This window comes from Sphaerodactylus townsendi, linkage group LG09, assembly GCF_021028975.2.
Source record: "Sphaerodactylus townsendi isolate TG3544 linkage group LG09, MPM_Stown_v2.3, whole genome shotgun sequence".
NCBI classification, from domain to species: Eukaryota; Metazoa; Chordata; class Lepidosauria; order Squamata; family Sphaerodactylidae; genus Sphaerodactylus; species Sphaerodactylus townsendi.
The window spans coordinates 94341108-94356249 of NC_059433.1; the positions used below are offsets into that span (position 1 = coordinate 94341108).

The following is a 15142-nucleotide window of genomic DNA, read 5'->3' on the forward strand; positions in this document are numbered from 1 at the left end:
TTGCATATCTTTACGTGCCCTTGATATTATTGATTCTTCTGAGTACTGGAACACGACTGTGCTCAAACTCCCAACCCCGTGGGGTTCAGGCGCATCAGCTCCCGGGGAGGGAGGGAGCCTTGGTTTGCACCTCACACCTGCCGCTCACCTTCCCGCTATCGGGTCAGGCGGGGCGAGCCGGTGGTCAGGTGGCTGGCTGGGCCGCCGAGGTGACGTGGACTGCAACGGGAACCCGCCCTATATCAGGAGCGGGCGAGGAGGGCGCGCTTGAGCGGAGTCAGGCGCTGTAAGTGAGGGGTGGAGTGGAGGTGGCCATCAGGTTGCGCGACAAAACAGTCTTTCACAGTCTTCTTTCCTTGCCCAGCTTCACGGCAGGACTTGAGCAGCCGGGTGTCCAAGAAGGCGGCCGCTGAGATGGACCGGGGCGGCGACCAAGGTAAGGAGAGGAAGGCGCTTCTCTTGTGGCTCCGCTGCTCCAACAAGAGGTGGTTTCTAGTCCTTCCGCGGCGCTGGGGGTCCTTTCTGGCCACGCCCTGGTTTGCCTTGCTTGCAGCCAGTTGCACGACTGCAGCAGCAGCAGCAGCAGCAGCAGCCGCGCTTGCGAACCGTTAGTTTTGCTCGGCTACGTGCTTCACTTCGTCTTGCAACCGTGAAAGGGAAGGTGTGGTGCGATGCCTGCGGCCGGACGGAAAAGCCTCCGAAAGTGGCCCTGAGGGGGAGGGGAGGGGCGTGGCGGTTTTGGCGCCTGACCGGCCGTCCTCTCGGGAGGTCCGCGTCGTCGTCCTGTCGTTATAACGCATAGCAACCCCCCCCCCCCCCGGCCCCGTAGTTGCAAGGGAAGGAGGACGGAGGGGGTAGGATGTAGGTAAGCTGCTGCGGCGTCAAACGAGGCCCTCAGCCAAAACTTCCCGGAGGCTCCGGGGAAACCCGACAAAGGCGGAGTCGAGGGGTTGCTTTGCTTGCCCGGACGCCGCGAGGTTCCTTCAGTAGCAGCTGCGCCTTCCCGCTGCTTGTTGCATTCGGGAGGCGGGAACTGGTTGCCTCGTCGAGGCTCTAATGGGCGAACTCGGCTGTCGAAGCGGCGCTGCCTTTGCTGCTGTATTTTCAAGACCCGCCCCGGCTGGCCTCGGGTGTTGGTGGCGGCGCCTGCCGGTCACGATGTGCCGAGGGCGGGGGGAGGGCAAGGCGCTCCTCTCCATAGCTGCTTAAAAAAGAAAAAGAAAGGAAAAAGATCAGCTCATGCTCGGCCAGGCGAGTTGCATCAAAATATGGCAATCCCGCGAAATAATGCTAATGATGGCCCGGCATCTCAAAACGAACAAGCAGGCCTCTTTCCTGTCTTCTTCCCTGTCCTTATTAAACGGGGTGGGGTGGGGGGGATCAATTCACTGCCTGAAACATCAATGAAGCGGCCAGGGGGATTTCCACACATAGCGTGTCCCATAAGCTAGGTATGCCTACTGAGTGCCATGTCCAATTTAATATGCATCCTTTAAATGTACAATCACAGTGCTCTTGTCCCACCAAGCTTCACAAGGTTGTGAGGACAAAAGGGGCAAGGGAAGAGAGGTGTGTGTCATGGGGTGCTTTCAGGTGGAAAGATGGTTTATTGTTGGCATCAATATAAAGCAAGATAAAATTTTGCCTTCAGTCAAATATACAACAATACTTCCTATTACTGCATTTCCTGGATGCCCTCTTCCAGGTATCCGACTGAGATGCTTCGTGTTTGCTATAGTGATGGTAGGTCATGGCATGTGACTAACAAGTGAACAGTGACAAGTTTGGAAATCCCTTTTTGGTGCCAGAGGCTTGTACAAACTACTGAACTAAAGCAAACTCTACTGGACTAAAGACGCTTAGTAGAAGAACTCTTTAAGTGTGGTCACCAGCTTCCATAGCAACCTCTGGTGATCAGACACTGGGATTCTCGGTCTCATCAAAAACAAAAAGACCAAAATTGTAACTTCATTCTACATGCCTTGTTTTTGAATGCTGTGTTTGGGTCCTACTGTCCTAGTGCCTGCCTAGTTCTGTTAGGTAGGCATTTTAGAAAACAAAGATGTCCAGCATGTGACTAATAAAGTCTGCATTACTGCTTCTGCAAGAATCTTTGATTCAAGAATTGATTTTAAATGGCTGAGTGTTCAGGAGTGCTGTTAATGAAACTGGTGGCAGAACTCCCACTTCTGACGGGGAAGGATTTCCATCTTTGGCTTGCCAGTGAGGTTTGCTGAGCATTTGGTTTTGGCACTTTACACAGACTTTAAAGAGGGTGCAGTTAGCAGAGACCTAGACACCAAGGATCACATTAACTGAACCACTCAGGCTTTAAATGGAATATTTCTGTTTTTTCCCAAACCCATGAGGAAGCATGAAGTTTCTGTTATGATGTTAACAATAGAGGTTTTGGGGTATTATTGGCTAAAAGCAAAATATCATCTATATATGGTAGCTTTTCTTGTAGAAAGAGATGTGCTAGTGTGGTATAATAGTCAGAATATTGGACTAGGGTTTGGAACACCTGGATTTGAATCCTGGTAAAGGCCCCTTCCGCACATGCAGAATAATGCACTTTCAGTCCACTTTCACAATTGTTTGCGAGTGGATTTTGCTATTCTGCGCAGCTTCAACGTGCATTGAAATTGCATTATTCTGCATGTGCGGAAGGGGCCACAGTTTTAAAGCGGCTTGACTAACTTTGGGCCAGTCACCCTTTCTATTATTTTAACCTTCCTCACAGAATTATTGAGGAGACAGTGAAGGATGAGAGGGAACCATGTGTGTACCCTGAGCTCCTCAGAAAGACAGGATAAAGAAGGTGATAATTTTTTTCCTTTATTTTGTAAATAATGGCAGACTTATGCGATGACAAGAATGGTGTTTCTAAATCCAGAGCTGAATAAGTATTAGGGGTTAAATTGTAGAAGTCATGCGGTACATCAATTCAGAGTTTAGGAGCTGCTTAGGATGCTTTTATGGTTTTTGTGGTAATTGAGACAAATTTATCAAAAACTGAACTTGTTTTAAAAATTCATGTCCATTTACCTGCGTTGGGTTGGCCTTCCTTTGTAGACTAAAGGTTAGGCTGTATTTGCTCATACAATATACTCTTTGTAAAGGTAATCTCTGTGTAATTTTTTTTGGTTGCTTTGATTTCAGTTACCCTGTCCTCTGATGGAAATTTATTTTCTTTCTGAAAATTGTGAATTGTAGAAGCAGTGTCTCTTCTCCCCCCTTAAATTTTAGTTCATGGGGCGCCAGCTTAGGTTTTGTAATTATGCTAAAAATGTCAACGATAAATCCACTGGGGTTGGAAATACTTTCTAAACTTAATTACACTTGAATTGCAGAGCTTTGCGTAGTAATTATTCTGGTAACAAAAGGTAAAAAAATTCTCTTTAGAAGAAATTGCTTCAGTGACTTTTCACAATGTGAAAATTATACATTTTAATGGTTATATCGAACATATACCTTTTTGTCAGCTATGCTTCTAGAATGATCAAAAGTCAGATTTTCTAAAGAGACGTTTGAGACAGAATATAATGTAAAACATCGAAAGGAAGCCTAAAACAGCAGCTAAAACTAACCACTCTGTCAAAATACCTGGTATACATAATGAAGTTTTCATCGGATGGCTAACAAAGCAGGTGCCAAGCAGTTTATCCAGAGCTGAGGTACCATTAGCATAAAGGCACTGACTCCTGCCATTACCCACCTTACGCTGACAGCTAAGAGCACAAAGGGATTTTGATGACTTTCAGTTGGCGTGGGAATAGGTAGATTTTTCAGGGTGCTAGTTCATTGAGCCATGGCTCAGTGGAAGAGTATCTGCTTGGCATGCAGAAGGTTCTAGGTTCAGTCCCCAGCATCTCCAGCAAAAGGATCAGGTAAGCAGGTGATGTGTGAAACCCTGGAGAGCTGCTGCCAGTCCGAGTAGAGGGTACTGACTTTGAACCAGTGATCTGATTGAGTATCTGATCTGTGGAATTGAGACCTCTGCGAAGTGAAAATAGCCACTCATAAATGAAACGTGTACATATATTTATCACCTTTGAACATTGAAGGCAACTAGTTTGAGGGGAAAAACTCTGCTCAGGTGGGTGTAATGACCACTCTTGTTCGCCACAAAGGACCTAGGATCTGTTACTTGGTATGAGGAGACCAATAATCACACGAGGTGGAAATCAAGCAGTTATTTATAATGCTCAAAAAGCTAAGAGCTGGAGAATCTTTTCTAATGCCAGCCCACAATCACATCTACTGGGTTTTTTATATACAATTTCTAACTTTTACTTTCCACCCTCCCTAGAGTCAGCTCTGCTCTCTCCTCTGCCCACATTCCACATTTGGGACCTCCCCTTTCTAGCCAAAATCCTAGGCAGTTCCCTAAATATCCAGTCTTTGGGAGAATTTTATCTCCACCTTTTTCTTTTCTTCTAACATGCTGATTAAATCTTTCACCTAGTTAAAGCCACATAAAGTTATTTTCTGTTTTGCTAATTGGCAACTTTAATTCTTCCAAGACACTCCCTTCTTTCCTTGCTCGGCTTACGTTGTACAAGCCTGTTCTAATTGGTATTCAGTGAGCTGTTTTTTAATTCCTTTAATGATTAAAGGGAAAAAACCCTCTTTATTTTCAGGTCTTTTTGTTCCCATTATCTTTACATTGTTACAGTGGCAAATACTTTTGATTAATTCTTTGTCAAGAATTTATGTGGCAACACGTATTCCACTTATTTTGTCTCTGGTTATTGAGAAATGTAAAACAAGCTGAAGAAGATTACTTTTCAAAATGAGTGGTGCCTGGAAGCTCCCGCTCGAGAGATCATCTTAAGCTACTTGTGTAACCTTCAGGTTTATGCAGCCTTAAGATGTATATTTCAGTGATATTTTTGATATTGCATTGTTATTTAGCTGTTGACGACTTTTTGAAGTGTTGATGAGACTGTGATATTTGTTATACGCTTTTGGATTTTCCTACACATATTTGTATGTGATTACTTTGTTTACACTGTGCAGAAGTCTTAACTCTTCCTTTCTTGCTTTCATATTGGCAGCTCTCTTCCATTTTCTGATTGAGTTTAAGGCAACTTTTTGTGTGTGTATTCATTTCCAGATTCAATTCAGTCTGGATATGTTCTCTCTATCTTACTCCGATCAGAAGTTTTGCTGCCACATTCTGCCCCATTTTAAGTTTCTCAGCTATTAAAAAGAAAACAGACTCCATGAAGAATAACCACAGACACCTCCCTTGGATGTAATCAAACCATAAGTAACTGGGCAGATTTCTCTTCTTTAAAAGTTATAAGTCTTGTGCCAGTTAAAATGTGGCAAAGGCATGACGTGCTACTGAAGAGACCTGGGCTTGGAGTCACGAAGCTAATAGTACTTCCCCCCAGATTTAAGCCTACAAACTCACCCAGAACAGACGGATCAAGGACCAGGTGGATTAACAGCATATCTAATTTCTGGATTCAATACATATTGCTGTGCTTCCAACCAGTTCTGGCCAGTTCTGCCACCAAGCATTGTTTAATCTGCTATCTACACAAAATGCAGTCTATCTCCACCACCACTGAGGCACCTTGACCTGTCAAGGAACCTATTTCTCTGTGCTATTCCATAGAATCACCTGGTAGTAGGTATTTTGGCAGGTCGGGTAACTGGAGAAATTAGTAGCTGAAGAGATCATGGGAAAAAGGGATTAGGATAATCCAAATGTTTTACTTTCAGGCAATACTAGAATTAATATTGCAGTTGTTAAATTTGTAATTTAGGAACCAGGGCTCCTGGTAAAAATGTTTATGTAGCTAAGCAGCACAACATGATTGTATTTCCTCCTCCCCCGCCCCCCCTCCAGGACTTCAGATATGGGTGGGAAATAAGTACACAGATAAATAAATAAAACATGTGGTGGTGGTGGTAATTACTACGGTACATGGAACAGTGTTCTCATAGCCAAAAGTGCTTGTATATCTTTACACTGTACTGAAGATTTGAGCATACTTTAGTTGATTGAAATCAAATGCTCATTAAAAATACGTTGGAGACTTGCATTATTCAGAGAATAACTTCAAAAAAAGTAGCTTTGGTTAGTCTTAAAAGGTGCCATTTGGTTTGTTTTGCTACTCAGAATCATGTCATATAAAATACACAGGTATTAATGTTGTAAACAAGCTTGTCTGCAGTAGCTGCCTCTTCCAAAGGTATTTTCTGGTATGGAGCCTTGCACTGTGATGAATTCCTGGCTTTGTTGTAGGGGCTGTCTGGAGTAATAAAGAAACACTTGTGCCTTTCAGCTTAGGAAAACAATGCTGATAGGATTTATTTGTCCCTTTAGTTTGTGAGTTAACGGTGGCTTCAAGGCACTTTTATAGCTCTAGGACACAAGCTGCTGCCTGGTTGAACTGGCTAGCCCAGGGGTAGGGAACCTGCGGCTCTCCAGATGTTCAGGAACTACAATTCCCATCAGCCTCTGTCAGCATGGCCAATTGGCCATGCTGGTAGGGGCTGATGGGAATTGTAGTTCCTGAACATCTGGAGAGCCGCAGGTTCCCTACCCCTGGTCTAGCCGCTATCATCTTGTAAATCAGGGGTAGGGAACCTGCGGCTCTCCAGATGTTCAGGAACTACAATTCCCATCAGCCCCTACCAGCATGGCCAATTGGCCATGCTGACAGAGGCTGATGGGAATTGCAGTTCCTGAACATCTGGAGAGCCGCAGGTTCCCTACCCCTGTTGTAAATGGAATGGTAGGGCCTCCTGATGCCAAGTAATCTGGGCAAGAGAGCTTGGGCATATTTTATAAAATATTGGTGAAGCTAAACTTTCATACAGTTAAATGTTGATAGTGATCTGTTGCTGCAACTTTTGTTAAGAAATCTCTTGCTAGACACTTTTCCTGTTGGAGTGTGGCAACTTGAATAACCACATTTGTGCATATTTCAGGAAGCAGAAAAGGCTCTGATTCAATTTGTAATGTCTTATGTAAAGCCAAGGCTGAAATGTTTGCTTGTGTATTCTTTCATACCCAAGTAGATGTCTTTTCCCTTGAGCAAACATCAAACATAAGGATCTCTTCAAAAATAGCTTTTGGATTCCAGATGTACAGTGTCTTTAAAACCGCTTGCTTATGAGTTCAGCAAACTTGATTAATCCTAGCCATTCATGCCAAAAGATGGTGATCATGGATTTATCAAAAGAGTCTTAATGTAGCTTGTTGACCCTAGCTTCTCTTATGCAAAATCCATCAGTTTGAGGAGAAGTAGCATAAGATATATAACGGAGTGAAAGTAGGTTTGAAACTTCAAGCTGTCTGAGTTGCAGAGCTGTTCCTAGGAAAAGGCATAACATGATATTGCCTGTTTTCTTGAATCTGTTTTTTCCCAATAGACTTTTGCTTGTAAATAAAACAAATATTGCAACAGTATCATGAGCACCTCCAGTGTTCTGTCATTCAGAGCACAATGAATCTTTGGGTATTACTCCCCTGTATTGCTTAAGGGTGTGTGTGTTTGTAATAAAGTTCTTCTTGCACTGAGAGGGAGAGCATTTTGGAATGGAATGTGTGATTCCCAACAATTGCATAAGGCATCCAATTATTTGTTCAGCTTCCTGTCTTCTAGGTGGGATTTGCCCAGTTTCAGTTTTGAGGAAGTGTCGCTTCTGAATGGGCTCCTTGTCCTCTTCTTAAAGTCACCTGAAGCTTTGAGAGAGAGATTTCAGTACTTTTTCAGTCTGTTCTTTTTCCTTCTTCACATCTCTTCTTGGCTTCTCTTGGAATTGGCTATGTTCTGAAGGTAATAATTTTCCCTGGATGCAGTGACCTTTGCATCCCTCTCTATGGTGGTGGCTTCTATGGCCGGATGCTCTATGGCTTCACTCATGGAAAGGACCTCCTTAACTCCTAGGTAATAGCCTACCCATTGCGCTATCTTAGCCAAATCCTGGTTGAAAATAAAGGCAAACAGATGACCATCCCCAGAAATCTACGACAGGACAACAGAAAAACCTTCACTTCCTATTCCCTTTATTTCCTTCATTACCATCACACCTTATCCTGGGTCAGACCAGATCAAAGGAACATCCAGTGGTCAAGCACCAGATGCTCCTTTTGAATGGGCCCCTATGCCAACAGGATGTACCAACCTCAGTCCTTCAAGTCTAGCATATCTAATCAGCTGGCCATGCAAGAAAAACCATTATGTCAGGGACATAATGGTGTTGGGGGGGTGGGGGTGGGGCTGGTTATTGGAATGGCTTTGCTCCTGGCTAGTTCACTGGATTCTGCAGCCACCCAATCAGGCTATGCCACAGAGGTTTGCAGGTCCCTCCTCCCCCCAGAACATATCCTTCAGTCTCTAAGATGTATCTGCATGCAGAAACACCTCAGGACTGGTGGCCACTATCAAATGCCTACTAAAGGTACAGGCAATCACTCAGAAATTTACTGCCTATTGTTCACCATGCCTGGGAGAAAGGGGGATGGAGATCCATTCTCAGCCTGAAGTATGTGAACAGATTCATGATCCACAAGCACTTCCAAGTGGAGATCCTGCAATTGATCACAAAAGCTTTATATTTCAAGGCTTTCATGACTTCCATTGACCTCATGGGAACCCATATTTCCATGGCATCACTGGCTTCTCTGATTTGCCTATAAGACCTGGCATTTCTAGTTTAGAGCTCTCCCCTTTGGTCTGGCATCAGCCCCTCTGGTCTTCTCCAAGGTTCTCATAGTGCTGGTGGCATCATCAAGGCCTCCAAATGGATGACTTCCTGATCTGCTGCCTTAAGCAGAAGCTAATAACCAGGAACACTCTCAGGACCATTTAATGTCTGAGGATACACTGCTTCATATTAAAAATGGAAAAGAGCAGTCTTACCCTGTTGTAACGGCTGCAGCACCTCGGTGTGATCATAGACATATGCAAGAATGTGCTGTACCTCCCAAAAGCCAAGGCTTCCAGGCTATCAAAGTTGGCCAAGGTTATGGTCAAAGCCAAGGCTACACACCTGATATCTCTGGCCATCCTTTAAGGCAGTGGTGGCAAACCTTTGGCACTCCAGATGTTATGGACTACAATTCCCATCAACCCCTGCCAGCATGGCCAATTGGGGCTGATGGGAATTGTAGTCCATAACATCTGGAGTGCCAAAGGTTCGCCACCATGGCTTTAAGGCATATGATCTCCTATATAAGGACTGCTCTATGGGCCTGCCTATGCATCAGACCACATCAGTTATTCCTCCAGCATTATCAACTAGAGATCTGAACAAGAATAGCAAAACTCTGAGCTTAATACTGTCTGTGAGGTAGCGCTTGGTTTGGTGGGCCAATTAACAACTGTGGAAGGGCCAGTCTTACAGAAAATATTGTTCAACTCTTCAGACGCAAGTCTGTCCGGTTGGGGAGTGTTGCTGCTTGGCCATGTGGCCCAAGGTACATGGATATCAAAGGAAAAGACAATGAGAATAAATGCCTTGGAACTCAGGGACTTCAGGAAAGCACCCCCCTACTTCTAGAAGTTGTGAGGAACTGGCATGTACTCATTAGGACAGACAGTATGTCAGCCAAGGCCCGTATCAACAAGCAGGTGTTCCACTCTGCATGCAGAGGCCCAAATCCACTCTTTTCTCGATGGAGAAATACTTGTGATCATCTCAGCTGAACATATTCAGGGATCCCTGAACATCCAGGCAGATAGACCATTGATAAAAACAAGTGGTCCATCAAACAGGATATCTTCTTACAAACTTGGCATCCAGGTTTGGAACTCTGAACGTGGATCTGTTTGCCTTGGGATCCAGTCAGCAAACACCAAGATTCTTCTCCAGATGCTACTGCCTTCTGTAAGAAAAAAACTTCAAGCTGTTCTCTTCTGGGGCAATGTAGACATTTATTCTTTATCACAGCTGCCTCAACAGATTATACAGGATTTCACAGCCACTAAATTCAGGGAGGCATATGAATAATACAAATCCTTGCAAATCTAACATTATGTATTCTCTCTAAAGGGTTTGCCACTTTCTTTTCTTTGTTCTGTAAAAACAAATTTTTGTTGCATGATGATCAAAAGATTTCTTGTGTCATGCTCTCAGTATTACTAGAGTTTTGCTTGTATTTGTTGACAGGTTGTTAGAAAAACCTGCCCAGCTTCTGTTTTTAGAGAAGAGGCTGTGATGGTGATTGGAACAGCAGTTTTCCTTCTGGTTCCAGCAGGTTTTCCCTTGTGAAGCATCCAAGTGGTGGCACCTCATATTCAGCATGCTCGTCCCCAAGTCTGTTTTGCTCCAGTCTTTTTGGAAAGAATGTCGTCCAATCTTGCTTCTGTTGGAATAAGGAAGTATAGATTTTTTTTCCACTGCAGAAGCTGTGCTGACACTGGCACCATTTCCCCGCAATCAACCCCTCACGGGTGCCATTTTCCTTCTGTGCCACTGCAGGGCTGATGTGAACAGGATCTTGGCAACTGTAAAGCCTACCACTTGCCCCTTGAACCATGCCCATCATGAATGGTGAAAGCTGGTGATGATGGGATACAGGCACCCCTGTGGACATTATCAGTTTGTCTCTAGGCTCGGGGGAGGGGGGGATCCAAGGGGTTTGAAAGAGGAAGTGCGGAAACCACTCCTAAAGAAATCATCTTTAGACCCTTCAGATTAGAGTCCACCTGCTCTGAACCATTACACACTGGAGAGAAAAAGGCAGGAGTTATCCCATCATAATATTAGCATTAACAGTGTTTTAGGATGGAAAACTGTAGCATGTGTATGACTTGTGCTTCATAGGCTGAATGAAGGCGAAACAACAGAAGTGTGAAAGTCTAAACATTTTAGATGACCACCTCCCATCCCCAAATGAGTATATCTCATTTGGATCAGAAATGTGTTGCTGGAGACATGGATGGAAAGAATCCAGAATAAGATTGATAATACAACTGTATATCCCACCCTGTGTATACTCGTGGAACGGCTGTCTATACTTTAAAACGATACACCATCTAATTACTCCTATGCTTGCAAAGGGTTAGGCAGCGAAGAATGTGATAAGGGTGCACAAAAAAAATATTATCCAAATACATTTCCAGAGTACGAACACCACTGTCCCAGTCCACTCCCCCTCCGCCTCCTCTTGGATTTTGTAAGCAAACTGGAACAGAGACGTCAGAACTGTAAGATGCAGTTTATATAAGAAGGCTGTCTTGTGGCTGGCTGCCAGTTGCATGCCGATCTTTTCGTTGGCACAAAAGATCCACTTATCTGTGAACTGTAGGCTAAAACAAATGTTCATACTGCTGCCGTCTCCTGCTTTTAGCAGCAGTCACGTTTAGGGTTCTAGGAATCAGCTCTAACATTCAAGTGCCATTTACCATGATGGGGGAAAAAGGAGGACATCATCATCATCATCCTGTTCATTCTCCAGAGCAGAGAACGTGTTCAGCCTGAAAGCTCTTGTTACAAAGAATGTGGCATTTACCTTGTTGCGTTGGGGTCAAGCTGGCGGGTGGGGGTGGGATATGTCAACATACAAATTCTGGGGGAAAAGTATAATCTGAACAAGCCCCTAATGAATTTTTTTTGGTGACTGTATAGGCAGCTCTGTAAAGGCTCGTTTTTCCCTTTGGAGGTGGACGACTTAAGTGATCGTGCTTAACATGGAGTGATAAGCCCAGCTATTTTCTAAGAGGGAGGAATGTGTTAGAGAATCTTTATCCCTCCAGCTGTCCTGTTAGTAGGCCAAACAGCAGCAATGGAACATCTCTCCCGCTTTCAGTAGGGATCCCTGTGGTCTGGAAATGCTGCACCTTCCAGCTGTTGTTCCAGATAAGTAAAAAGCAGTAAATGTCTGCAGGTGATTTCTTCCCAGGTCAGCCGTGATAAGACTTGGAAATGATCCATGTTTCCATAGCGAATACTGGAAATGGGCACAGAAAAGATACTTGTGGTAGTGATCAGCAAAGAAATGAATAAATTTCTTGATCTATCTGGTGGTGGTAATGATTCAGCTGCTCTATTTTTGTACTTTTTATCATGACTTGTCTCAAATGCACCACCTAGTGGCAAGTAATCAATGACAAAATGTGGCTGAATTATTTTATTTAGAAAAATTTAATGGTGCCTTTCCATTCAGTGTGGAGTCCCCAAGGCAGCAAACAATTAAAACATGCTTTAAAAATACATACATATGTGTTTTGGTATAGCACAACAAAAACAATGATACCTATAAATGGGAAGGCTGATCAGTGAGGAATGCCTGATGAAATAGTTGATTGAGGACAACAGAGGGGGCAGACAAATCTTCTTCAGGAAAGAACTCTGTAATTTTGGTGCCATAGATGGCAGGGGAACCAAATGAGCTGAGTATACTGCAGTGCTGTTTCAAATGTGAGTGCAGGGCTGCCTGTGATTTTTTGGGGGAGGAGTAGAGCATCCACACAATGTCATTCTCATAATGACGCTTTCCTTGGGTTTGTCTCATAGGAGGAAGTGTGGATGACTGTGGATGGAGTATCTAAGTCAGGGGTCTGCAACCTGAGCTCTCCAGATGTTCGTGGACTACAACTTCCATCATCCCTTGGCCATGCTGGCAGGGGCTGATGGGAATTGTAGTCCACGAACATCTGGAGAGCCACAGGTTGCAGACCCCTGATCTAAGTGAATGCTTTGCAGCCAATCCATGGAGCTAAGTTGCGGCTTCAAAATGGAGCTAAGCTCTGCCTTTCCAGCCCTTCAAAGTGTTCTTCACAGTTAACGCCATAGTGCAGCTTTACAGCATGATTCTCATGGGAAGGGGAGGGGGTTGCCAGGCTGTGTATGGGATACCCAGGTGCAGTTTCCATTGTGCTGGCCACCCCACCCCCTCTATGGCTGCTTCCACATAATGAGGAGGGGGAGTGCATTTACCCACCCCTTTCTGGAAAGCTGTGCAAGTTATTCAGAAAGCTGTTTACCACTGGTGTACCTTCCTAGGGACGGGGTACACTATGTCCCCGGGCGCCCCCCATTTGGTCACGTGGGGGGGTGCCACCATTTCAGGGTCGTTTGTGTGTTTTTAACATTTTTAGGGTTTTTTACATTTTGGCCTGCAGGGGGCGCTTTTTAAGGCTAGCGGCACCAAAATTTCAGGGGACCATCCAGAGACTGTCCTGATGACACCACCCAAGTTTGGTGATGTTTGGTTCAGGGGGAGCAAAGTTATGGACCCCCAAATGAGGTTCCCCCATCCCCATTGTTTTCAATGGGAGCTAATAAATGGCTAATAAATGGCTACTAAATGCTAATAAATGGCTACCCATTTGAGGGACCATAACTTTGGTCCCCCTGAACCTAACTTCACCAAACCTGGGTGGAATCATAAGAATGGTTAACAGATGATACCCTGAAATTTTGGTGGCACTAGCTTTAAAAATACACCCCTTCCAGGCACCCCAAGAAAGTTGCCCAAGATTCTTTGTTTTGCAGTGACTTTGCTCCATTGTAGCCAATGGAGAATTTCTGAGGCAGTCTGCACATTTTTGAAGATAGAGGCACCAGACTTTCAAGGTGGCTCCAGGTGGCTCCAGGAATAGTATCCAGGTTTGGAGACCTTTGCTTCTGGGGGTTCAATTTTATGGGCCCCCAAAAGGGCTTATTTTGTTTCCCTGCTTCTGCACATGAAAGCCTGCGGGCTGAGTTCTCTCAGAACTCTCTCAACTCCCCCCACCCCCACTCCAGAAGCAAAGCTCACCAAGCTTGGATGCTATTACCCAAGACCTCTTGGAGCCACCTTGAAAGTCTGGTGCCTCTATCTTCAAACTTGTGCAGCCTGCCTCAGAAATTCCCCATTGGCTACAATGGAGCAAAATCACTGCAAAACAAAGAATCTTGGGCAAATTTCTTGGGGTGCCTGGAAGGGGTGTATTTTTAAAGCTAGTGACACCAAAATTTCAGGGTATCATCTGGTAACTATTCTTATGATGCCACCCAAGTTTGATGGAGTTAGGTTCAGGAGGACCAGAGTTATGGTCCCTCAAATGGGCAGCCCCCATCTCCTGTTAGCTCCCATTGAAAACAATGGGGATGGGGCATTCCATTTGGGCATCCATAACTTTGCTCCCCCTGAACCAAACATCACCAAACTTGGGTGGTATCATCAGGGCAGTCTCTTGATGATGCCCGGAAATCATGGTGCTGCTAGCTTTAAAAATGCCCTCCCTGCAGGCCCGAAAAACACCAAAAATACCCCCCCCCCAAAAGCCCAAATACCTTGCATTCGCATTTGTTCATATTTGGGCAGGACATAATCGGACACTTTTTGTCCAAATGTGCCCAAATTTGCCCAGATTCTGGCTGAATCTGGTATTTGTTTCATCTGAGTCTCCAACCCTCAAAAGTGATGCTGTTTCAGGGCGGGGGAGAATCCACCCCCAAACAGCATCACTTTCAATTTTGTTTTCACCAGGGACCCCAGATTCTCCCTTTAAGGTGGATTTAAAAGAAGAATCTGAGCTCCCTAGTTTAATCACCATTGAAAGTGATGCTGTTTGGGGGTGGATTCCACTGGAGGTGTTTTGTGAGAGATGATGCTGACATTTGTTTGGTAAATGTTTTGCTGGGGGTGATTTGTGAGAGATTTACATGCTTAATACCCACTTGCACTGGCTTGGAGTTGTTTCTCAGGCTAACAACCTACCTCATAGGGTTGTTGTGATTAGGAAATTAGGAAAAGAGTTGGGGAGAGAGCCATGTATGTTTTGCTGGGAGTGGGAGGTGTTTTGTGAGCTGGTGCAAAAAATCATCGTTCATGGTGGGAGAGGGTGGCCGCCCATTCGAGCACGCCAAACTCAGGTTTTGTCCCCGGGCTCCAGTTTGCCTAGGAACGCCCCTGCTGTTTACACTTGTATACATTGTTAGTAGAGTCATTACTACAGAACGCATGCAAAACTATGGATATACCAGAGGTTGAGAGTATGGAATTAAAACTGTATTCCCTTTTGGCTGTCTCAGTGCATTTCCAATATCACTGTAAAAGATTGGCTTTAAGTGTCTTTACTTCGGCTGTGGTGGAAAATGCCATCAAGTCACATTGACTTATGGCAACCCCATAGAGTTTTCAAGGCAGGAGATATTCACAGATGATTTGCCTCCATGTGGGATG

At 44.7% G+C, this 15142-nt stretch overlaps 1 protein-coding gene across 2 annotated transcripts in view; it reads left to right on the forward strand.

Annotated features, from left to right (window-relative positions):
• Positions 1 to 206: 206 nt before the first annotated feature.
• Positions 207 to 15142, forward strand: part of TPD52 (tumor protein D52) — an 81764-nt gene continuing 66828 nt past the window's right edge. Inside the window, exons 1-2 of one of the 2 annotated variants that reach the window (XM_048507401.1) lie at positions 207 to 286; positions 365 to 436. In XM_048507401.1, the coding sequence (XP_048363358.1) occupies positions 415 to 436 (22 nt within the window). In that variant the 5' untranslated portion in view covers positions 207 to 286; positions 365 to 414. Of the gene's footprint in view, positions 437 to 15142 lie in introns of both variants that reach the window. The other variant, XM_048507400.1, reaches the window with a different exon arrangement.